This window comes from Varroa destructor, unplaced genomic scaffold (genome assembly GCF_002443255.2).
Source record: "Varroa destructor unplaced genomic scaffold, Vdes_3.0 BEIS01000004.1, whole genome shotgun sequence".
NCBI classification, from domain to species: Eukaryota; Metazoa; Arthropoda; class Arachnida; order Mesostigmata; family Varroidae; genus Varroa; species Varroa destructor.
The window spans coordinates 38229607-38255987 of record NW_019211457.1 but is presented as its reverse complement, the minus strand read 5'-3'; the positions used below and the strand labels follow the sequence as shown (position 1 = coordinate 38255987).

The 26381-nt window shown below is 38.8% G+C and overlaps 3 protein-coding genes across 9 annotated transcripts; 1 reads left to right on the top strand and 2 right to left on the bottom strand.

Moving 5' to 3' along the window:
* Positions 1–4546: 4546 nt before the first annotated feature.
* LOC111249251 (uncharacterized) lies at positions 4547–16596 on the bottom strand. Of its 5 annotated transcripts, none has more exons than XM_022802860.2 (9): positions 12710–12912; positions 11818–12019; positions 9104–9274; positions 8484–8672; positions 7755–7966; positions 7408–7622; positions 6036–6211; positions 5478–5730; positions 4547–5106 (listed from the first exon to the last, which is right to left on the bottom strand). In XM_022802860.2, the coding sequence occupies exons 2-9, from the start codon at positions 11874–11876 to the stop codon at positions 4834–4836; spliced, it is 1548 nt and encodes a 515-aa protein (XP_022658595.1). In that variant the 5' UTR covers positions 11877–12019; positions 12710–12912; the 3' UTR covers positions 4547–4833. The 5 variants fall into 5 exon arrangements, with proteins under 5 accessions (XP_022658595.1, XP_022658596.1, XP_086844941.1 ...); XM_022802861.2 differs by having other exon boundaries at positions 11818–12016; XM_086988815.1 differs by lacking the exon at positions 12710–12912 and adding an exon at positions 12442–12573.
* LOC111249252 (required for excision 1-B domain-containing protein-like) lies at positions 13095–20837 on the top strand. 3 transcript variants are annotated; one of them, XM_022802863.2, is made up of 4 exons: positions 13095–13451; positions 17473–17564; positions 19567–19738; positions 19985–20837. In XM_022802863.2, the coding sequence occupies exons 1-4, from the start codon at positions 13446–13448 to the stop codon at positions 20249–20251; spliced, it is 537 nt and encodes a 178-aa protein (XP_022658598.1). In that variant the 5' UTR covers positions 13095–13445; the 3' UTR covers positions 20252–20837. The 3 variants fall into 3 exon arrangements, with proteins under 3 accessions (XP_022658598.1, XP_086844960.1, XP_086844961.1); XM_086988834.1 differs by lacking the exon at positions 13095–13451 and adding an exon at positions 13908–13949; XM_086988835.1 differs by lacking the exon at positions 13095–13451 and adding an exon at positions 16569–16703.
* LOC111249250 (uncharacterized) lies at positions 20811–25993 on the bottom strand. The gene is made up of 8 exons (XM_022802859.2): positions 25850–25993; positions 25435–25624; positions 24641–24735; positions 23941–24185; positions 23047–23380; positions 22769–22931; positions 21639–22586; positions 20811–21372 (listed from the first exon to the last, which is right to left on the bottom strand). Exons 1-8 carry the CDS (start codon positions 25850–25852, stop codon positions 21335–21337), a joined length of 2016 nt encoding a protein of 671 aa, XP_022658594.1. The 5' UTR covers positions 25853–25993; the 3' UTR covers positions 20811–21334.
* Between the last annotated feature and the right edge of the window lie 388 nt (positions 25994–26381).

The following is a 26381-nucleotide window of genomic DNA, read 5'->3' as shown; positions in this document are numbered from 1 at the left end:
TCTTTGAATGTAACAGCAGGGGAAATAGCTATTTACTGCGAGTATGGCAAAACAAAAGTAGGTAGGAATAATGATAGGGGCAATTCGGACCAACTGGGATCTAAAACGTTTTGCGGAGCAGTGTTATAAAAAGCCCATGTCGGCATGCACATGGCTATTGACGGCACACAACGACTCACGCTTATCTTCCATATATTATTTTAGATATGATACTGAACTTCAATTCCCTTTCAACCGCCCAGCCATGGCTGGTTCGTTACAAACAGCTAGCTGTTATTCAAAGACTGTAAATAGATCGTGGCGTTTTGGGGTTCGCATCAGTCCTCTAGTGGCGGTTGACATGCTGATGTAGTCGGTGGTCCAAAAACTAGGCCAGATGGATTGCTTCAGGCTCTCCAGTCCCGTGGCGGTCTAAGCGCCCAGAGCAGACGACCTTTGGAGTCTTTGCCGACGCCTTTGGGACCTTAGGGACCGGCGCGTGGGAAATTGAACGCGGATCTCGACGGATTCGGAATGGGAGCTAACCACATCGGTTGTGAAGAGAATTCCCAAAGACACTCGGATCTATATAGAGGTAAAATCGGACTATGCACTACCCTGACTTTATTGCTGCTTCAGGATGTTTATTAAAGCCAATCACAACTCCTAAGACGTGCGAGCAAAACGGACAACGTGAAGGGCTCAGAAGGCACACTGCGCCTCTTGTTACGCATAGACTGATAACCGATTTTGAAAGCAGATAGGAAAATGCTTACATCACATTCGTTAAATAATAGTTGAAAGTAATAATACAAATAATTCTTTTAAATATAAATTTTCTCACCTCGTTACCTATTAACTAACAAATTAAGTGTGAAATCGAAATGATTGTGTAATTTTTAATGCAAAAGCAGTGATCCAAGAGCATGTGATGCGTTTTAGAATGTATGTATACTGAGACATTTTTACTTCTTAGCAATATCTGAGTTTCGTTCGCACACATACACGATAAGACCAAAAAGAGGCAATTTCTGGAACCACCATAGTATAATAAATATGAGGCGTTTCATCGGTACAAAAAAACCTGCAAGCTGAGTCGACTGGGCATTATGGTGAAATACTTTTTACAAACTATATTTTTAATTAAAACTCACTACGTATACTAGGTTGTCGACAAAGTATTGACTGTTTTTTTCTAGTGGGGGGCTTTAAAGTTACATCTCTTAACTAATATGGGTCGGCATTGATATCTTTTCGAGCTGAGCTGATAGCAGTATAGGTGCTAAAATTCTTGGAATGTCTCGAGTCAAATGTAAGATAAAACATCTTGAAAATAGGTAAAATTTCCACGAAAATTCGCAATGTTCCACACTTTTATAACGATCAATGTAAAAGTGCTGATCAAGCCTATCATGCGTTATCAGAAGGAATTGCTCTGTCGCGTTCGGTCTGAAAATTACAATATGACAGATGTTCCTCGTAGTGGTAGTCCAGTTATGAAAAAAGTTGATAGAATCATTACAAAAGTCAAGCAAGACGCTACGTGAGATAGTTAAGATATTGCTGAATACCTAAATATCCATCATGAAAGGGTTGTAAAGCATCTGAAGAAAGCTAGCTGCGAAAAGAAGCTCGATGTTTGACGAAATTGACGCTAAACAATTTACTAGACCATATTTCCAAACCGCAAAACCACTGAAGCGCAGTGAAATCGAAAGCGGTTGATGATAAGTGGATCGCCTGCGGCAAAGACCTGCGGATAAAAAAAATACGCCTTTCAAAGCAAAAGCATAAGTTTGAACTTTATCCGAATTTACGCCAAAGGAGGGGATGCAATGTGCTTGGAAAGGACTCGTGCATTATGAGGTGCTGCCGCCCGGCGAAACAATCGATCCGAACTTCTACAGTGAACAATTAATATGATTATAACATGCCATTGAACAAAATTAACCGGAGCTACTAAGCAGAAGAAGCGTAGTCTTCATTTATGAGAATATCGGACCACATACATTTTTAGCTATACGATAAAATTTGAGGAGACTTGAATGAAAAACTTTAATGCATCCGTCATGAAACCGAAATCCTGTACAATTAGACTGTCACCTGTTTCAATCTCTACAGAATTTCCTTAACGGTGTTAATTTAATTTCAATATAAAGACGCGAAAATTTGTTATAATTTTAAACTATTTTTTTTTTACAAAATTTTAAGCAAAATTTATAACAAAACCAAACAGCAATCGGATTATGGTACTATCACAAAAAGGACAGCGGGTCATCGATTCAAATGACACATATTTAGTATAGTAATATTGTTTTCAAATATAAAAATATTTTTGCTTTAATTGTGCCTTAAAAGCTTTAATGCTTATCGACCACTCAATATATTTTCGGTCTCCTCTCAAAACATGCTCCTTTTATAAATGTTATCTAGTTTTAATGCATGCTTTACATTGAATTTACTCTTTGTAGCTGGCGGTCAATTAGTTGTCTTTGCGTCCTCGTAATCAAGCTAGGACTGCCAAATTTTGTCTAGAAACCTGTAATTTTTGGGAGTTTATTTTAAATATAGCTGACTTCTGGATCGTAGAAAATATAGCAGCGTTCAAATTGAGCATTCAAAGGTGTCTAGCAACGACGCCAATTGAGTAGGCACCTGGGTTCCTCCTGATTTAACACACTACCAACTGATAAGGCGTGAGTACACGACCGAACATCCTCTAAAGCGTAACGAAAGCAATATCCTTCCTGCGAAGATACGAGTGATAATTTATAGTAATGGTATACTATACACAGTATAATCTACAATAATGCCACTCGGACTAAATCGTCGCCAAATCTTGTTAGTGCATTTCAAACGAGAGCTAAAGCTGGATTCCAATGTAATTGCCGAGGAGTTCCTTTCTATGAGCTCCTCTTTAACAATCAAAGTGTTATATCAGATAAGTAATACAAACAGCTCTAGCATTTAAAGTAATGCATCCAGAAAGAATGTCTGGATATGGCCAACATCTGTGCTCCATCACGACAAGGCGGGCATCTCCGGTGACTAGCAAAAAATGTCCAAGTTTGTCAACGCTTGGTAGGAATATTTTGTTTTATCCAGCCTACAAATCTGACCTTGCTCCTTTCGACTATCGCTTCGTAAGAAACAGTTTATATCTTTAAAAGGAACAAAAAGCTGTATTTATCAGTTTATCTCCAAAAAGTTTACTTCTGCACAACTGGAAATAGAAAGGTACTTGTAGAATAACCAATATATTATTAATAGGCGTTGCCTGGGCCAAAAATAGTATTCATTTGGTAAACTTTCACTATGACGGGACACCTCAATATTAATCGATATTCTCAGCTGGAGCAACAAGAGTTTCTTGTTTTTATACATAATATAATTGGGTCAGTAGAGTCTGCTTAATGCTATTCTTAATGCTCTAGAACAAACGAATACTTGACAGTATGTTTTTAGTTCAATTCAGACTGAAAACCAAAAGAGCATAAAAACGAATCCGTCTGCGTATCAAATTGTCTAACGAACATTAGGGATGTGCATCAGTGCGGAGCAAACAACACCGCTCTCAAGAGCACAAAAGCGTTATTTGATTGTTTCTCAGAAACCCTAAGAAATAAAAAAGAGCAATCATTTTCGGAAAATTGTTTTTGACGTTTTTTTCAAGGTAGTCATCTGAAAAAATCTTTCTTTCATAACATAAAATGAGGGTCCGAAATTCTCCTTAACGCAGCCATGGTGTCAAACTCTGCCAACCCTGGTGCCAAATTCTCGTAACAATAGCCGGACGCAAAGTCTGCAGCCCGCTTTCTGAATTTCTTTTTTCTATGCGTATATTTAGGCAGGTTCGCACGCCGTACAGAGTTATAAAACTCTGCATTACTGATTATGGCGATTATGCAAAACATATAAAAGTAAAAACGATTTATGGTTCCGTGTAGTGCGGAGAGTAGTAATTTTTTCGCTAAGAACACATAATTGATGTACGATATTATTTAGACAATAAGCCACGGCTTTTCTTATATCTTCCGTTCAATACTTTCTTCTCTATTTCTATCAAGGTCTGGATATAGGGAAAAATATCAAGTGGAGTATGTGAACTTGTTTTCTTTAGTATTACACCCGCTTTGTCATAACGGCTATTATTTATACATTTTTATTACAGATGTTTACGACTAAAATATGTATATGATGCATCAGTTCAATCGAATTCACACTCGCTTTCTAGTTTTGTTTTCTGTTTCTTTCCGTCCAACCAGGGTATTCTGAGCACTCTTAGCACCTTTACTCATTGAGTCATTTCAGTGATTCTGCTTGGTGTTACGCCTTCTGTAACTTAATTCTGATGGTATACGGTCGCATATATACGCCCATTTCTAATTTCACACCTGATATAGACTAACTTCTTATCTATGCCGTGCTGGAACCCTTAGCAAAAATTTGCAGTTATGAACTTACAGTATCAGATAGATCACATTCTTGAAAAAATTTCTTAAACGTAAGACTACAAAACTATGGGTTAACCTAAAGATACTGTTACGCCTAAATAAAAACACCTCTATTAAATGCACCATTTATACAGTTCTCTTATATAAATATCAGTAATAATTTATTCATATAATTATATATTTGACACCGAGTAGTGCAAGGTCGCTTGTTGGAGTTTCGCAGTATGTATGCCCCTCCAAGCTTTAAGTTCATTGGCTTGACTTTATAAAATAATGAAGTAGACTACAAAGAAAATATCAGGAGTCGACGAACACAGTGAGGGCACACCAACTTCACTGTATTTTTAGAGCTATCGTCTTGGTTTTACTCGGACGAACGTCGAACTGATTTGTTTTATTTTTACTGATGTTTTTTATCCTCGGATGACGTCTGAGCTATTAGACCATCGCCAGCATCTTTTCTGGTAATTTTTGGCTTGGGGAAAAATACCAACACAAATATAGTCAACGTAGCAAGGTAGGCTGAGAGAATTGGGAGGGACAAAGTTGCGTCGAGCGTTGAGATTGTTCCCTCAAACATTTTGTTGATAGCTCCCGTCAAGACGTTACCTAATAGGAATACCCATACCGCTCCTTTGTTAAACGACTGTAGGATATCATCAACAGTATCTACCTGTAAAGTTATTATAAAGAAAATTAGAAATTTTATGATCTACAACATTATATATATAAAGCCTCAGCGGATGATAAAGTTTCTGCTCTTTGAAATATAACTATGAAATACATAATTTGTCTAATCTCTTATTAGTCATACGATGAAATTACGCACAAATATAGCTGGTGTAGCACTCTTGAAAATTCTAAAACTGACTATAACAGGAATATTCTTATTTGCAATGTATTTCAATATTCAGCGATAAGATACACAGAGCACATAAGCCGACAATAAAGAACTAACAAAGGTATAGCAATATGTACCATACAGATATTATATAATATAGTAATAATATTAGATATTATATAATAAATAAATACAAAACTTACCTCTGGCGAAAGATGTTGTAATGTGACCAAATTGTACCCTCCGCAAGAGGACACCAAATCAATAAATCGCAACAGCGTACATGCCACAAGGAATATCAAGAATAGTGAAAGTACCCATAGAGAATAAGACAGGTTGAAGAGGCGCCGTGATACGGGAACTCTATCCGAATGCATCAGAAGAGAAGAGGCCATGCACGAAGATGACAACAATAGCATTTGGAACACAAAGTAAAACCACTCTGACTTGCAATTTCTGCAAAAAAGACAAGTATAAATACATGGTTAAAAAAACTACATGCAAAACCTGTATATATACGTTTTTCGCAAAAGAGAAGTCAGGCCTTACAAGTATTTTTAGTTACTGATACGTTATGCCACACTTTTGACTCTTTGTAAAAGTATTCACTCCTTTATTGTTTGTCTAGAACTTGACACCTCTTTTGGCTGATATTTTTAATGGGATCGAGAAGATGTGAGGACACGGCCGCAATATTTTTCACATAAAGAAGGGTCGTATAGAATTCTTTAGATTTGTAACAACTGAGCGCTTGCACTTACTTGACCTTATAGACGAACCGTCTGCATACAGCAGTTGTAATGAGAAACAGACAGGACGAACCGATAATCGAAGCAAGACCTTCCTTGTTGGCGGCCAGAAACCCATCGCGATTTACGGAGTGAAGATAAAAGTCTACTGGCTGGCATTGCAGCGCTAGTTGATAGCAAAGATATACCTGAAAATTTTGCGACAGTAAATTCTAATACCACTAAAAGGGTACTGGCGGCGACTTGCCATCGGTACAGATAATATTCAACTGTGATGCGCATAGTATAAGATTAATATTTTCATACATACAATGTGTGTCAAAAATGTTTACACATTTTGCACTGCCGTTGAAAATTAATTCTCTAACCTACGAGGTTAAATTTATGGGATATATACATATATATATATATATATGAGATCCCTCTTCAGATTTGGAAACCACTTTTTCCCATAAATTTAACCTCGTAGGTTAGAGAATTAATTTTCAACGGCAGTGCAAAATGTGTAAACATTTTTGACACACATTGTATGTATGAAAATATTAATCTTATACTATATATATATATATACATATATATATATGTTATGCTCAGCTTGAATTTACCAAATGCCTGCTAATTGTTTTAAAATAATGCTTATAATTAAGTGAAAAGTAATATGTTCCTTCAATAGGCAGCAAAAGAACCACTGCGTAGCACTGTCATTGGTAGGAACAATATCAACCTATTTGAGCTCTGCAGAGCGGAGGCACAGTATGAAATGGAAGTAGAAGTTTCAGAACTTTGCTGCAGTTTAGCTACATCACAGAAGTTAATCTTTTGCACGTTCCTCTAATCTTACACCGCTCGATTTTTTCTTGTAGAGCTATGTAAAAGATAAGGTGTACCGAAGTCTATCACGTAATTTAGACATACTTTAAAACGAGATCAAGCAATGTGTGTAAGAATTTCATTGAACACTTCCCTCGTGACGTCTCCGAAATGAAGTGCATTTGCTTTAATCAAGGTCTGGAAAATTTAGTCTGACCAAAAAATAGACTTGTTTTGCAAGTTGGACTCTAGGCTTCCCTTTTCCAGATCTTCTGCCTTGTCTGTTGAAAATAAATTCCCTATCATAGTACTACTCCGCGTAACTAGAATCGATAAAAATTAAATTGGACGTGTATAAGTAACCGCGTTTAGTGTATTTCGGTAATCATGTTAATGAGATCTCGTTGTCAGCAAGCATATTTGGCGCTAAATAGTATTATCAGTACCTTTAACGGATATCCATATTCACTCAAAGCGAATAAAAAAAGAAAGTCATTAAATGTTCGGTTTTTTTCCACTCATTTCACTTATCGGCATATTTAGTAAACGCTACATAGTTGATGCAACTGCTTACCGCAGATCCGACAACAACGTCCCAATGCGCGGGGAAAATCGCATAGTACAGAGCGCATATAATCTTTGTAACAGCAAAACAAAGAAAGAAATTGAGATGCTTTCCATACTCCATAATAGGAGCCTGGTAGTCCATAGAAACAACAAACACAAGCCGAATAATTCCGAGGACGAACATGCCCGCAGCACTTTTAAATTCTGATCGGAATCGATGATCTGAAAACACAAATAATTGACACTAGATGTTTGGTTGGAAACCTCTAGCGTTTAGACAGTTACGGTATACATTATATTATCAAAGTACCATTTGAACAGTAGTTTTGTATGTCAGATTTAATAGCGGAATACCTTTCTTGATTGCGCTGAGTCCCGCAGCGATACAGACGAAAAGTCCTATGCCGATGTCCATCAATGAAAATCCGTAGGTTTCGGTCTTTGCTTGTCGCCGTGGCAGAATCGGGAAGTCTACTGCCAAAATGCAGACCAAGGTTACAGCAAGGGTTGCGGCCCGCGTATACGATAACGGTATAAAATAGGCATGGTGATGAAGCTTCCCACGGCTGTAATATTCACGATACATCCATCGTATCAACAACGTTGACGAGATTATGAGTTTGACTAATCCTCTAACTTGCCCCTTACCCAGCAGGGCAAAATGGAAACGCATCTTTTATGTAATAAAATCCCGAATACAGACTACATCTTATAGCCAATCAAAAATATCAACCCATGCTAAGTCAAATCCAGTTATTTAGTTTAGAATGTCCGCTTATCATGGTTCAAGTGTTGCAGAAAACTTTCATGAATCAACGTTTCTGGGTTCTAAAAAAAGAGTTCATATGATTGTAAAAATAAAATCGGTAGAAACTGAACCTTTGTAGTCAATCGCCTTAAGATCCAATTAAAGAATACACCGATCCTTCAATATATGCGCTCATTCACTAGTTTCTTGTCCATTCAACGTATGTTTAGATATACACAAGGCCTATGCTCTCAAAAGGTTGTTGTCAAAGGGTTTAGGTGGTTAAACTTAGTTTTTTTTTTTTATAAAAATCTAAACCGTTGTTTGCTGCTCACCACTCTGGTAGAGGATCATGAATCACGCGCGCCTCTTTGGCACGGCGGTGAGCTGAGAAAGTCAATATTGTAGCAAACATAATGATGAGTGAAATGAGAACCATGCAGACATTTAGGAATTGATCTGTCAACGCCATCGCCATGAATGATGGCAGACATAGTAAGGTCAGATCTAGACTCCATCGAAGACTGAAAATATACATAATAAATGTTAGACAATAGATCTGGAGAAAGGTTTAGTATGTGGACAGATATCACATTTCTCCCACGAAAAATGCAACGAGTGTGTAGTGCCGACATGACGTGCCAACACGATTTATTTTTACGTGCTTTATAAGCTATCTTCTATAAAATGTTTAATTATTCACTTGTTATAGGATGGAAAAAAGTGGGTACTCACATAGATTTCAGTAAACGGAAACTAATTGACTTCTGGTGTTTAATGGAAAAAATTAAGCATTTCCTAAATATTAGCGCCAACCACTTTCTCGCGGATATGTTGCACATGAAGATTGATAGATGTAATTAAGAGTGATACGATAGCACGCGCAGACGGTTCCTTTACAGTAAACTAACAGAAGTTTTCCAGAGTATATCGTTTTCGCAGTGCCATTGCTTACATTTTGCAATCATACAGCAGAAATCGCATCAAGCTCCGAATAATAAACTGGTGTGTCGCACTCAGCACAACAAGGCCACAAACAGCAAGCACTTCGTAAAACTCGCAGCCAGCGCCGCCCGAGACAAACTGCTCGTGCACCTCGCGCCGCGATCCACCGCCTTGCTGGCTCCTGGAAAAAATAATGGGGAAAAACGATAATGTCAACTAGCCGATAGAATCATCTGCGATGGAGATATAAATAATTGGTACGAACAGAAATATTTACACTTTTTTTAAAAAACATCGTTAAAGAAGGCGTCACGAGAAGTGCATGAAGTCTAAGAAATCCCCAGTTTTCTGCTCTAGTCCCCAGAGACTAGCGAATCTTTGTAGATACATCGAGGTGTGCTTCTGCAGTATATTTTTGCCTTAAATATAATACATAAAGCTACTTTAAAAAGACACCCGTGTATATGATTTAAATAAATTGTGGACACATCTGTGTAACTAAAGTAGGAAATTCTCAAGTTTATAAATAAATCGTGGATACATCTCTGTAACTAAAGTAGGAAATTCACAAGTTTATAAATCAATTGCGGATACATCTGTGTAACGAAAGTGAAAAATTCTCAAGTTTATAAATCAAGGAAAATTTATGAGATCATTACATACTATAGAATGGCAAAATACGAACCGTTCAGTAAGACACACAGACACATATTGTTAACACAATATGACCACCATTCATCGCGATTGCGACTTCGATTCGGAACCTAAACCATTAACTAGCCATTTGAAAATATCTTTTCTTTAATCCGCAAAAATAATATTTAATGGTAACCGTGGATAAAGCAATTCTAGTGTGTTTCTCTAAAGTAGTTCTCTAAAGTGTTGCTTAGATAAGCCACATATAAAAAAAATTCAACGAAAGTAGGTTTCGTGTTAATAGCAGGCCAAAAGCCCCAAGAATGCAAAGGCTCAAAATCTCCGATAGTTTTCTTTTTAAAACTGCAGAAAGTCTCAAAAAAATTAATGATTGGAGCTTCGCTGGACGACTGAATTGGCGATTGATACTCTTCTTCCTAAAACACCTTTCTGTGAAGTGTCATACGCACTGTGTGCGTGTGCCTAGTGATGACATATCCTGCATTAAAAAGACCTTGCATTTGTAAAAATTACTAGTTAGCCTATCATGAAACTGAGTTTGATAGTTATGCAGAAACTGATAAATATATTTTAAAAAAATTATGTTTTCATGATTCTTTGTACAACTTAGAATCGAATGCGCAAAAAACTTCGAAATCAGGTCCTTAATATTTATCAACGCTACTTTGGTTCAGAATAATATAATTGGTTTTCTTCAGGCCTTAAAAATTCCGTGATAGTTTTCGAAAAATTACATGAGGAAATTATATCACAGGTCGCATGTTTTCTGCTGCTGAGTTGCTGGGGGCAAGACAACCAGCTCGAGCGTATGTATGCAGTCTTCAGTTGCCCATTCTAGCGTCAGGTAGCTTACTCCTGTGATTAACTTTACACCACAAGCTGCCGCTAAGGATTTGACAAACTCGTTTTGTCGTCCTCCAAGACCACCTCGAGAAGGCAGAGATTATCAGATTCAAAGAATCTCTGCAGATGTGATACAACCCGCATACAAAATATGGGAGCTTTATCTTTTGCTTCTTATCAAAGTCCACCACAGCGAAAGGACATCTTGAAAGGCTACTAGAAACCATACATTATGGATGCAGTATCGAATATAGATATTCAGTATAAAACGATGAAGCTACCTGTATTTTTCCCTCTTTTCTTAATATCTGTTCTTCTTGTCTGTCAGCCTTGTTATTTAGTATAAAGCACAGGTTTTACTAGAACCAATAACAATATAAGCAAACAAAAAAGAAAAACCAATAGACAACAAATAAGCAGAGTGCATGATTCTGATGTTCAGCCTATAGCATTTTACTACAAAAGAATCCAAACCTTCTCGAGAACCAACGGGGCTTTCTAAATGAAAAAAAAAAAGATTATCACCTTTACCGATTGTGTATTCCAAGTTCATTAAATAGTTGAATCTATAACACTTACAGATCTCTGAGATTAGTTTTATGTTTAAATTTAGCCTTTATAGTATATTATGTTTGCTGATTTGATACACTAAGTTGTTGTGCACTTTCATGCATGTTCAACAATTTGTATATTCTAAGGGCATGACTGTAACCCTAAAAAGTGAATTTGGTAGCACTCGCTTCTTGTATGTTCAGTATCATCTAGGACACCTGTCTTACCAGAAAGTAACTTCTCCAGCCAGAGTGGCCGTGCTAATGAGAGCAGTTTATCTATAGTTCATCTTCGCTTGCAGTATCTTGTGACAAGCGAAAGAAAAAATGTTTGCATGAAAAAATGCAAACGGATCTATCGTATTTCCAAGACGGCTAAAAATTAAAAAGGAGTGCTATATGTATAATAGTACCTGGCATCTACTTCGAATACAGACGTCCTTGCATAATCCTTTGTGGTCACAAGTGACCCGACTCCTTTTCTGATGCAATATTTTAAACGTGTGCGAGTATCTGCGTTTCCGAATAATATATCTTATGTCAAAGGTGAAACTAAACCATGTAATTAACTACGTATAATTTTGTAACGACGTACGTATAAATTTGCACCCCCACTAATTTAGCGCGTGTCTCGCGACAAGGGCGGGATTAAGGCTATACTAAGATTACATACCTGACCAGATCTTCATTCGAACAGCATGTCATTGGTGAAACGAACTCAAATTCGCGCATTTCTTCTCCCACTTAGATATATTTGACCGGCTCGTCCCACAACTCTCTGCTAGCCAAGTCGATCACATTATCACATACTTCAAATACTTCATCATCGTGACACTGATATGTGTGTTGTCCATTAATATCATCATCCCTGCCTTCTGCCAACATAAATGTGTCTTTGTCAGCGACTTGTTTACTAAGAGGAATACTAAATGTTCCAGAGCCTGCTGAAGTCCTGGACCAATAGTTGCATGCAATTTATGGTCAATTTTCTACTCACGACATGTAGACGTTGCCTCAAGTTTCAATTTGTTCTTGAGATAATTTTGATTCTTGGTCGAGATTAAATGGAAAAGCATGCTTAATGTGACCTGGTATGAGTCGTGATTATCTTGTAAGTAGAGATTTTATTCAACTACGAAAAAGCCTTACAAACTGGTAAATAAATTGTCGAAGCCATTAACTCGCCAGGCAATGTGTCTATTTCATGCCAGCTGAAGATGTCCGGCATCGAATACGTTTTCTATGGACACAATGCCCGATATATTTAACAATGAAGTTTTAAGCGCAAAAAACCTACTCTCTTGGATTTAGTACACATTCAACCCGAATGAGACTGCTACAGAGAGTTTTTTCAGCCTACGCACTTCTGCTATCCACTAATGCAGAGATCAGCTGTTGTACAAATACTGATTTCTCGACAAGCTCATTCTTTCTTCAAACGATACCGACCGAACGCTGCAGAAGAGTCAAGACAATGTCCCCAGATTGATGGTTTAACAATATGACACGTTAAAATTAAAATGACGCATGTCTCTCTAATCTATGTGATAAATGTATACACTCACATGGTCATAATTTTGGCAGGTAAAAATCCGCTTCTTCTCACGGTATCCTCATCGTGTTGCACAATGTTTACATTTCTCTGACAACTGCCATTATTCTCCGCCCCACGTGTGTTCTCGACTGTATCACTCCGCTTCCTGGGATACCTGCGATAGCTTAAAGTTTATTCCTTGCTATCGGCTATCACAAAGATCTTGTCATCATTAGTGCTAAGCGCAATCGCGCCCTGTATTTCATATTTGCTACATAAATACGCCAATGCAGTATTGATCTATACGATTTGGAAGTAGTTGCGGGTCTATTTTCTCGCTCGGCGACTCGAGACCGCGTCACTGTCCGATTCAGCACTTTCTTCTCGCATTAATTAGGAGCCATTAAATACGTTAGGCCCGTTCTGCATGGTCGTTTTCTACAATTTTCAAAGAGCAGTGGTGGTAACGACAGTTATGCGAACTCGGTGTGTAACTGTTTAACGTTCTGCGGCGTCGTCATCATTCTAAAACTACTCTCGCTCGCCAGGACTCGGTTAGTCGTTGACCGGCCATTGGTGCAAACGGCTGCAGCTCGGAGACCGGCTAGAGTCTAGCGCACGGAGCTGCAAACCAGACACTGTGCTGTCAAGGCTTATTGTTTGATTTGCATTGTGGTTACTCTTCGGAGACGCTTTGTTCGCTTCTCGATTTTTGATACTTCACTTAAACGTGCCAGAGGAAAAGGGTGCAAATCAGCAGATTCAATATGTTGGTAAGACCTTACTGGGTATATTCTTTCTTGACGGAACTGACCGCATCTCAGTGTGGTCACTTTGGCTGTTAGTCACTATAAAATCATATAGCAAAAAACCTGGTCGTGTGTGTTTTAGAATTAAGAGCTAGCCCGCTTTCTGCATTAGCCATTAGGGAAAAGTGCCACTAATCATTAGACACAAACTTGCTATATTTCTTTCGTTATGCCTTTATTACACTGATTTATACAGTTCCAGGCTTCGTTTTACAGAGATTCTGAATATCCTATAATTGTGAACTTAAATGGTTAGCCATGCAGAATACGCCTGTGGGAATTATTATACGGTTTGCCTGAGTTATCATGCATCGCTCCGTATACTTTTCCGAGTTCTTGGCATCAGCTGGTTCCGGGTGTTCTATACTCATGGTTGCGATAATGATGAGGGTCTCCTATTTTTCTTCGAAGCCAAATCTTGTAAAGTGTGTCCAGATGCTTAAAGGGCCTCTTAAAAAGCAGGTAACTCATTTTGGTTCAAGCACCAACAGCTGTTGAAGGAAGGGTTGTAGGAAGAGTAGCTCACACGACAATTATGCTAATAGAGAAGGTGACCCATGTTGAAAATTGCTCTTTAATTTTGCCTGAAGGGAAGTACTATATATGTAACAATGAAACTCATCATTCTGCTATAATATAGACTGAGTGCTATTTGCTCATAAATATTCTCATCAAATCAGATCCATAAAAATAGAGTACAATACGCTATATTTATACAGTTGCTCTTAACAAAGTAGGTTCTTCTATGCATATCTGCTATCGCTGCTGTATATTCTGTCTTTTGCGATTACTATTGCTATACACCCGTAGAATATTTAGAAATGGGTTGGGCAGGTAAGTTTTCTTGTTGTTTCAACTGGTAATATAGTGAAACCTTGTCCGTTGTCCAAAATCTGTTGTACTTCGGTCATTACTGCGGTCGTCATTTATCGGATATCAAGTCGCCGTGAGCATACAGCGGAAGGCGCCGGTTGATTTGGGTCACAGAGAAATCACAGGAAGGCTTCATGTGTCGAGCTTACTGATTACTCGGCTGGCTATCTTTGACTGCTTAATTACCAGACAACAACGTTAATAAAATCCGTCTGCAAGATATCGAAAAAAACTATATAGAGGTCGTTTGTTTGTAGAAGTACACATATGCACGCAGTAAATATACGAAGTATTGATTGTTTTGCATACTAAATGCTATAATTGTTGTGGAGATCAATGGAATACATTTGTAACTGTCGCACGTACTTTCGATGTCTCTGCCAGAGATATTATGAAATAGTAATTGTTATTATATCATTGGTTGGAACATAGTTAATGCTGTTTTTCTCTGGATCTAATCACTATATCGGGATATATTTTTTCATCACTAAAAAGCTGATATTTAAGGCATATAGATGGTGCGACCGATGGACACGATATGCTTTTATTCCTTTCCGTTTCATAGAGTTGGTTAGCTTTAGCAACGCTGGCACCACAGATGGTTCAATGTACTGCTAAACGTACGTCAATAGTGCATACGCTGATGTACGTTGGCACGAGAAGTCTTTAACGTATGGCGATCTATCTCGTTGACTCCATATAAGGTGGATACTTGGTATTATATATATATATAAGCATACTGTCTAACATGTTTGATAGTCAACTTTTTTTATGGTTAGAAAAAGAGTAGTTCGAGTGTCAGTTTTTTCTATATGTTTCATGAACGATCAGTGGCCGATGTTTCGACAATGATATGGAATGCGTGAAATGGCCATGATCTATAGGTCACGCTGAAATCGCGTTAATTAAAATCGACATGTAAGTACATTTCACATTGGCGTAATGTGCCTTTTATCCCCATTATTACGATGGAATGTGAAGATGTTCAGCAAATACGGCAGGACGTTTTGCGGTGGATTATGAGCCGTCCCTTTACGCGCCATCTTTACTCTTTTATTACCTTGAACATTCGAGAACTTCAAATCCATCTGAAAGCCTGAAAAAACTAAACGCGGCAACTCGGAAGTATCAGGCGCAAGGCTAATAACGTACGTCTTGCAGTAATCCTATCGATACACACCAAGGAAACTGTACTCGTCTTGACGCGAGTGATAAAGGATTGCTCTGTATTTGTTGATAACTGTATTGCTGCACGCGAAGATGCCGCTGGTTGCTTTAGGCTATCGGTTGGCATCCATTTTCTCACCCGTTTTACGGCCTAACCAGCGCATGCGTGCTCAAAGGAGACGCCAGTGGCGTTATAAAAGCGATGTTCAGCCCTTGCCCCAGTTCAGACCGAGGTGATCAGCGGCTGGCAAGAGATGAGATTACTAGTTCTGCTGTGTTGCAGGTCTTTGATCTAGTTTGCTCGGTCTCACCCGAAAATTTATAGATTTTATCGTGAGTGAGAGAAAGTAAGCGCATCTACAGTAAAAAAAAACTTGTAGATCGTCAAGTTTCACGTTTTACTTCTCACTTGAACGGTACAATGAAGCACCAGATGCGGGCTAGTGCCAGTGAGCGGATACGCAGCTACTTTTTAGCTAAAGATATCATATATAATGTTTTGTAGTCTATTATAGCTGAAGCAAAGTGCGTGCAATTTTCCTGTGAGCAAGATTTTCTAAAAATTTGGCGCGCATACAGCCATATCGGTCGTCAGATATTTCAGGCAAGCTTGCCCTAAACACACTTGTATTACTCCCCTTATTTCTAAGGTAAGGTTTATAATTAAACAGATATGCGATGATCTTTTCTTACGTTACGTTTATGTATCTGCTTTTATGCATTTAGAACTTCAACTTAAAATTTCTATATATTTTTGCAGATGGTAAAAGTGATCGCAACTTAGCGGGTCATTGTGAACGGCGTAGACTAAAAGTTTCGATGTGTTTGTGTCGATCATATGGATCGCCTTCGTCCACGTCTTTTATATAAAGGGGAGAAGTAGTGAAAGCGTGGGTTATTCACCATTTGTCAAAAATAGCAATACTTACACCTTAACGAAATGCTAATTTCTGCGTTCATTTGCGGCCGCGCATCGAGCTTTATCTGTGATACGACATAGGGCAGGTGCTTCTCAAGGAAAACTATATAGAAGATCTTGACGATACCGTCCGTGTCTTGTTATCGATATGTACATTATCTTGCTTTCTGTTTATCGAACAGTGCGAAGAAGCTGTACATGGTATACTTTTCTTCTCCACTACTCCTGTGCTCGTAGTAGCTGCGACGATACGAATGGCAAGTGTCGTCTGGAAGTGGCTGTTCAATTGGTTGACTGTGGGAAATAACGCAGACGACTATTGACCGATGTGTGGGTATTTGTATGGCGTCCCGCATGCTTTCTTACTACTGCGGTACTACTGTCACCGTTGACGACGCAGAAGCTTTAGCTTCGTAAATACATTTTGAAGTGAACATTAGAAGATGACACAGAAGAGGGAACTTCAGTCTCTCTTCAGTCTAATTTTATGCTCCATCCTTTATATTATCGGGCATCAACAATTAGAAACCGGCTAGAAGCGAACGAAGATTCAGGTGTTATGGCCGGTCATGGAAATTTGTGTTTTCTCGTTGATGCTTAGATTTGTTTCAACTTCAAGCATAGGCATAACGTTTTTCGAAACTCAAATACCTATAATCAAATTTATTCGTCGAATAAAATTCCTCGTGACTGACTGTTATCTCCAAATAATGTAAAAGTCTGAATTACAAAATGTAGCTATCTATAGGTGAATTGGCCTAATTAGTAAGAGCATTTGTGCACTTTCGATTATTGCACTACTTTTGCATAATATTTTTGTGAGTATAATAGGTGTACAAATAACGTAACACAGTAGACGTTATACAGCAAATATCATAATTTTAATGCGAGAATCTAGCGTAGCCATAACCGTAACAGTTCTTCGACGCCTATTTATTTTTACCATTTACTATAATAGTAAGACGGCTTCCACAACAATGAATTAAAAAATAATTAACGTTTTTATGCTTTGTGTTTCGTCATCAGCTGGACGTAGCAGAGGGCGATGTGATTTCACTTTTGAAGAAGTTGAAGGCGCTTCAGGAAGAGCGTGCTTACACGTATAATCTATTCCATGAGTAAGTATTGCTGCAGAGGAGTATAGCATTTAGAATTAGATACAATTTAAACGCGTTTATAAATTTTACATTTTATAAACGATGCCGTACTTTACGTCGAATTAGAAGATCCCACCAGACTAACTGAGCTATCAGACATCGGCAGAGTGACCGCCTTAGCGCTTGACAGCAACGGTCAGTATCGCCAACTGTAGACGACTGGTAAGAAATACTGGCCGAAATGTGGTGTTCTCCTGTTAAGCTGTCATAAAACAACACGGGAATTTACATGTAAAATAAACATGGAAAATATCATAAGACGAAAGATGCTTATTTACCTAAATTATAGTTGCGCCATTTTAAAATAGTTCCGCTTAATTTCTTTTAATTAAAAGAAATCGCGAGGTTCGGATTGAACAACCTGCACGAGTCGGCATTTTCGAGTAAAGGAAATTGGTGGCCTGCCTAAGGCATATATAGAACGATATGACAATTCTGTGCTTGCCGAAACACCTAGCTACTATTAAATTTATGTCTAGGATATAACTGTATCGGCCTACTCTCTGTGATCTTTTTACGAAAGTAAGCCAAATTTTTCTAAACAGGAAGAGTAACTTGTGGTATGAATTCGCATTATATTTATAATAACCTAACCTCAAGAATAATGCGTCTATCCAATGGTAAATATGTTGTGGCCAGTTCTATGGAGGGCCTATGAAGGGCCTTGCAACGACCGAATAAAAGCTATGCACCATCCTGATAATTGTTCTATTCGCTGCAGCGATCATTAACAATAGTGCGTAAATTCTCAACGCAAATCTCAAAGCACCCCATCTCCAATCTCAGTCTAAGTCTGATAACAAATATTCGTCAGATATTATAGACAAACAATATCAGAAGTAAAATGGGCTTAATTAACGGAAGTAATTTGGCTGTTCCTTCTCTAAAGTAGACAGCTTCAATTTTCGAGGCACGGCCGTCGTTTAAGGATTTTTTCCAAAGGTGTCTATACATCTTGCGACGGGTATCATTTGCGATCTATTCAATACATAAAAACGCATTATAGAAGATTATCACATTAGACAGAGTAGAATTTTTATATTGTGAGAGGAATGTATGCTATCACGCTTTGTTTTTACTAGGAACTATTGAGACCAGTATTTGTAGCAAAACCATGGACACCTCAAAAAAAAAAGTATGCATGAAAACGCCGAAAACAAAATCACAAAATTTTTCCATTTACATTACAGCTTTGATCTGTTTAACCATATCCACGTAATCGATGAAAGCCTTAGTACCATTGGCCATCCCACGCCACCTGACATTTTTTGGTTTTTATATTTTGAGGCTAACGTGGTTAAACGTAACAATACGAATAAACATGATCACAGTGAACATTTGAAATAATACTGCCACCACGGCAGCGAACTGTTGACATATGCATACCTTATTTTTAGCATTTTCACCGCATTTGATCGTCATTTTTCCACGGAGTATTCCTCGTATGTTAATTGTGACGTGCGGTAATCGCTCCCTGCAAACAATAGGAAGGGAACCTGTACGAGACGTGGCTCGTGTCTCATATCACGATACTTTCCAGTCTAAACGTAGATTTAAGTGGCGTGCTTGGCTAACCACATTGCCTGTTACCACTGCGTGTTTTCTACCTATTGGAGTTCTTGCAACATATGAAAGCACGAAATCTAGACTTTGGTTGCCTTTACATTTGTAAGCGGTAACGCATTATGAAATGTAATAAAAATCTATTTTATAGCGTCTCTAAACTGGGGCTTGCTCTCTTAAGTGACCTGGGTTTCTTGCTGAAACCTTCACATATATAATTGTTGCCTCCGAGGTCACATGCTAATTGCTTGGCTTTTACCCTGTCAGTACCCCGGCTTATGTATTTCATATTCCAAAGAATATACTTTGATGCTGTCTGTGGTTACTCTTGTACTAAGTATATTCTTTGGAAGTACCGCACGTTCCTGGTATTAAAGCGCAATTTTAATTTCATTTATAGGGGTCACAAGTTGTACCTTGCGTCCGGACCCAACTACAATTTCACGAAGTTCCGACAGTTGGTACACGACGTTACACAGGAATTTAAGAGGATTTCGGAAGGCGTTATAGCACTTGAGGCGAAACTTCGACCAGTGAACCCCAAGCTGGTTAGAGTCATTCAACACTTACAGGTCGGTTACTGGTTATGACGAGATTCTGTTACTAACATCATTGTAAGAACCTTGAGGGACCATACCAATATTTGTTCCGAAAAGACACTGGGCCGGACAAACATTTTGAAAGATGAAAAGTTCTGGAAATAGTCTAACAACACTACATCGGTTTACCCGTGTAGTTTGCTGGACGTAAAGCAAGTTATATTTTAATCTAGGAATGACTGTTTTATGTAAAATAGCCTTCACTTTTATTGGTCCTAGGAGGCTGAAAAGGCAAAACTTCAACTCACTGCACGTCAACAGCTGGCAATGCAAAGGCTTCAAGACCAGCCAGATCAGGAAGAAGAAATCCGGGAGGAGTTAATGCAGATTCGAAGTGGCCTAAATAGCGTGTGTGAGACCATCACGGATTGCTGCGAGGAGGCTAAGTACGCGATGCATGACTACATGAACCAGGACGATTGCAAAGAGCAGGTGCACATTAACTCAAGAGAAAGGCATAGGGTAAACTCATACGTACCCGTTTAAATAGCCCTGAAATACTGCTCAGACAAAAGATTTGCCACGATAAGCTCCATGGCTAGCAATAAACTGAGTACTAATGGCAGTACAAAGATTCTCATTCATGTGAACGAAATGCACTATAGGCTCTAAAAGACGCTAGTGATGCACATTATATGCATATAACAGAATGGTAACTACATCAATAGCAATGTACATTAAAATCTACAAACAGGAAATTTCGGATTCTCAAACGGCAGTAAATAAAAAAACATTACCGTCAAGGGTATCCGCAAATAGAACGGTATGAACACGCGAACAACTAACTATATTTCAAAGAACGGAACTTTTTTGTGACTGACTAGACAATTCACCAGACACATGGTTGAAAGCGTATAGACGACTGCACGTTTAATTTACGTTTTTTTTTTGAAATCATCTGGCGAGCGAGCGTCAAAAGCGCCATTTTAAGGGCGTCCCGCATCGATGTAATCTCATCATGGTGATGAAGCGACGAGCACGTTCATAAATAAGCCGGGCTAACAAAAAAAAATGATCGTGTAATAATTAATAAACTGTACCGAACTTGTGTTCTCTGTATATCTGATCGTCATTTATTGTTATTATTCATATGGAAGCAAAAATATTTCGTATAATATTTTAAAAAATGTCTGATCTCTAACTGTACGTCTGTTAAATTAGAAAAAAGTTTAAGAGTACGCTACACAGAGCAGCTATAGGCTATCGCATGGTTTTCTGTAGTTTACAATTGACATCTCTCTATGTACTACTTGAGTTCAGAAATGGATAATGCACCACAAAGATCATCATCAGTTTTACGAGCAATCATCGTAAATTCATCGTCACTAGAGATTCGAACCCTTTGCTTCAACCAGCTTAATTTCGTATAAATATACTAGGACTATACGTGCGCCTCGCTGACACGACAGGGTGAATGAATGGCAGCTTATATCATCTCCCAGTCAAACGGTCGATAAAAAATAACAATTTGTGAAACAATTTGTAACACACTTCCTTTATGAAAGCCACTGGAAATTGCCAGCCAAACGTATACATTATTATATTACAATTATCGAACATCCTCGTCTCCTAGCAGATGACGCATTTTCCCTTTTTGTAACGTTTGCCTGAAAACAAACCATGTGATTTGTAATTGTAACCCGATGAACAAGTTATAGGGTCAGAGGCATGTCGAAAAGAATGATTTACTTTAGGTCGTGCGCAACATACGCTAGCGCACACGGCTGTTAGAGAAGACAATGTTTATTGTTCAAGGATAGCCACTATATGAAAATAAACCAGGCGCCTGAAGTACGGCACGCGTTATTAGCAACTACGAATGCCTAAGAATAGTAGACCACTTATTATAATATAAATGACCTCTTCCCTTTACCTGTCACTGTGGCTGGATTGGGCTTGGATGGCCTGCCGTGCCTGCCTGATCTCAAAAAGCTTTGCGTAACCTTCACAGGGCGGCATGATTTTTTATTTCTCATCGTGGAGGCATAAGACTCTGCTCCAGAGACATTCGGTGTTCTTGGTAGTTTCATTGATCGTCGCCGGCTTTTCTGGCTTATGTTGTCTTTTATGGTGATGTTGTAAGCTATCTTCTTTCTTCCGGCTTTGTCTTTTAAACGAACTTTTGTCTTAGGCTTAAGAATCGCCGTCTTATCAAAGATTTTTGCCTCACTGATCTTTGTGTCAGCGGTGCTTCCAGCGACGTGGCGCTGGTCGTAGCGACCTCCACGAAGGGCCTGCTTCGCACTTTCTTCTGTTAGGTCAAAGTTCTCTACTTTTTTTAACGTCGCTGACTGATTACTCGGCCTTCGCGACTTAGACTTTCTGGAAAATTTAGGAATTGCCATGTCACTGGAATTTGCAGAGTAGTGTATATAGGGTTCAGATTCGTGCATGTATGGTTTGGATCCGTGCGTGTTTGTTCGATGCTGATAATGGACGCCTCTTTGCCTTGATCCAACGGTACTCCATTCATAATAATCGTCATGCATTCTTCGCCCACTTGTCTGTAATATCCGCCGCCCATTTTCACGGTCCCTTTTGAACTTGAGCCTAGCTTCATCAAGTGATCGTCTTCTCTTCGATGGCTCCCGTTCAGCATTAGTCAATGATGAGTCGATCTCTCTTTCTCCGTCTGGCTTACGTTGCCAACTCCTGCCTCGCGTTAGTTTTAAATACGTTGGGATTCGCGCTGTTCTTGATGGTGTTCTAAAATTTAGTTCATATTCTTGGTGACGAGATTTTGTTACTCTTTGGAGTTCGCTCGCCTTTGGTGAAGGTTCGGTCCTTCCGCCTACAAGGCCTACAATCCGCTTCTCGCGTGCTATAAAGTTAATAGTGTACATTAGTTATGATTTTCTTCTAAAATACGCTTTGAAACAAGATACGGATCTGTTAGGACCTGTGCTATTTAACGTGGCGAGGTGGCGACTGTCTAATGTTCCTGTGGCTTAATTGTAAAACCGAAACAAACAGTAGCAAAAAAAAATAACATTTAATAAATACCGTGAGGCCTCCCAAAGTCATGCTCCTGGCTTGTCTCCTGGAACGAGTTCCGAAGACTTATCTTCTCTTTGCTAGAACGTTTAGAAGCTCTTGTCTCTTTAATTGACCGTGAAATTCTCCCCTTCTTTGGCCTTTCGTCAACTCGAACTAGAAATTTTTCTTTCTGAAAGGATTCAATAATGCACCCTTTCTTAGAAATCCTTGCGTTACAGACGTTGGTCTGTAACTTATTATTTTCCATGTTCTAGAGGGAATTTCAAAATATTTGGAATGCTTACCGGATGCGAAAACGGAGACTTCAGTTGCGTCTCAGCCGCTTTTGATTGAGGCGCCGTCTCTGCTACGATGGGTTCAGCAGGAAATTCGGGCTTGGCTTCTATATTTGATTCTGGCTGCTTAACGTTGACCTTCGCTTCGTTCATAGCGCTTATCCCATATACAAGTTTAGGTGATGGAGGTGAGGGACTCTCCAGTGATAACTTTGATACCTCTCGGGCAATTGTTGGACAGATTGTTAACTTCTCCGTCAATGATGGATCTGGTGTGTCGCCAAGAGCGCTCGTTAATCTCTCAACGTAACCGTGCCGAGCACGACAGTCAGCGTGCAACCACCTTGACAAGAGCATGGGTAAACACGTTCAACAAATGCCAAAATTACTAATAAAATACAAAAAAACATAATAGAATATCGTCGAATTTCACCTTATTGAACGTACAGCTAGTAAAATTTTGCTGATTACAAAATCGTAGACTTATTGTAAGCGTAGCAGCTGCTCAGGGCATCAGTACGGCGTAATCTTCAAGAGGCATATTTTAACAGAGGGAGACATAAGACAACGAACGCAGTGTTAGCCTCAAACTTCTGACCTGTTGTGTCTACCCACATTTTGTAGACCCGATGATTAGAGCCAACAAATATATAACATCCGAAATCCTGACTAATTATAAATATTGAAATGCAATGGGTGCCGCTCCATGATTGGTGTGGTAACAAACCGCGCCACACATTGACGGCATCGGTCCACTTCAAGAATAATACCACAAAAAAAAACCACAAAGACGAATGTTTTTGTGCTATACTATATACATACACATGACCCCACACGTATATCTAACCGTTAATTGTTTAACTGCATATGATAATAAAAGGTACTACTCGGTTCGGTCGTTACCGCATGGCTGCTTTGTAGGTCGCGTTGATTCCATGTTCATTCCGCAGTGGCGGGTATGTAAGCAGATGTCGAACCTGTCGCTCGCTTAGCTGTAAAAACGCGGCGCTATTCACTGTTTTGCGGAAGTTCTTCACTAGGACATCCATTAAACGTAATGTATCGTCCCGTGTCATATGTAAACCTCTTTCGGACTCGACCAAAAGAAGAAGCGACTGCTCTTGTCGCGACATCGTCTTGAATACATGCTGTAGTTGAAACGCGTATGGATGAAAGCGCCAAAAAAGTTTAATTTATTAACGAAACGCATACTACTACTACTGCTATCTAAGTGTAAGCTTCGAGTGTTGCTTTGTGTTTTACACATTTAACTGTAAACTGTTTTACACATTTGACTGTAAACCTACCGAAACGTTGGAGTGCGTGGATTAATGTTAACTGTCATTAGTTTTCAATGAATGAAGTTGTATCGCTCTTGCATTCGTTTCAGAACTGACATGGGTCAAATAAGTTTGTATTTTTCCCCACTTATAAACATCCGCTCATTTTCGGGTCAGTGTGGCATGTAACGCAATGTTATATTTATCTAGTATTAGTGAAAGATAAAACGGACTATTCCTCTTTCTTTCGAGAACAGCGCACCTACTAAATGGGAATCAATATTCCTGCATTTATCTAGATGAAAATTCAAGCTAAAACTTACTTTCCAACATTTTTTTTCAAGAGGGCGTATTCCAAGATCGGATGCGGTGCAAAAAACGTCGATCACGTTTTGTATGTTTAGCTCTGGAGCACGACCTGGGCAATGTAAAGACTGCAACATCAGACATTTGCATGGGTTTCATCAACGAAATAGCTTATTCCAACGATAATAACTGGTGTTCCTTGTCTTTGGCGTACTACGAGCCTATGAGCATTATGAGCGTGTTAACCTATTCCGATTTCTGCCACTAGTACGTCTAAATTACTCGACCCCCAAAGGGAATTCAGCTTCGGTGCAACGATAAGAGTGCTATCCTCGATTGGAATATACACTGAGGCCATTCGTTTTTCTTTGAACATATCGCTCATGTTAGAGTCCACGTGCATCGTACTCTACAGCGTATATCGTAATTAAACGTGCTGCGTGAACAGGCGCATCCACGTTTCTCCATATCTACGTACAACGATACTACTTTACTTCTTTACATATGTCCATCACAGCCGTGTTTGGCAATGTGAAGACATTTGTACGTGATTTTCGAAATAGTTCGAACGTCGCACGGGTTAGGCAATTAGACAATCGAATATATAGGAGATCGACGCCTCGAAGTTTGAACCCTCACAAAAGATGCCGCTTATTTGATAGAGATTTATGTTCGGTATTGTTGTTCCACTATACAGTAGTAAACTACTAACATGTGAAACATTGAAGTACGCCATTATTTAAACACATTGATCTGATCTAACTAACTAGCCAGTTGCCGCGCAATTGACATCTGATCGATTAGCACGAACCAGTACGAAAGTAGTACACCAAAGTTTCAAAGGTCGCTTCTGGTATGCCACTAAGTTCGAGATGAGTAATTGTGGCGTTAGACGATGGTAGTTGCCGTCGTAGCGCGGGACAGCATCGACGAAGCACCTCGGTCGGTATTAAAAATTGCCGCTCCTTTAACCGAACCACCGTAATCGAACTGCGAGGGTCCTGACTCATGAACAGTACACAACATTAACCTGTTGAGGAACTTACCTCGTTTGAAATACTCGTATCAACCATTGACATAACTTGCCTCAACTTGTATCATATAATACATAATATTATACGCCTTCCTTTACTGAAAGCGTTTTAGGAAGTGGTAAATAGGCCTTCGTAAGTATAGTGTTGCGAATAATTCACACGACAACCCGTTTATTGCAGACAAATACATACCATCCACAATATAGTGTGGACCACTCGCAAACGCACCTCGTTTTTACAATTTTATATACAGAAAACTCATTGAATGATTCGGACGTCCTCTTACACACGAAGGCAGGCATAAACTATCGTTTAAGGTACGGGCTCTTATAGACAGTATTTGAAATGAGATTAGATTGAAAAATATTTAAAAGGGCCACGCAATGCGATTTCTACCGGGACCCTCCGAAACCCTGTTTTAAATTAGAGATGGGATAGAATGAAGTGAGTCTGTCTATATTCGCATCGTATAGCATACCATAAATTAGGAGTAACATTTTAACACGAAAAAATAAGCCTGAAAACGCCGTATAGACCTAATATGTACTTATTTTAACGCTCATCTAACAGTACTTTCATCCCGGCTTTCATTTATTATGCATGCGCATTTCATTTTAGAATTGCTAATTCTATTTTTTCATTAACTGTAATGTCATGTTTGTAATTTTCGATCTGCGTTACATGAAGCGTTAATCATTTTATTTGGTAAAATAAATTTTTTTCT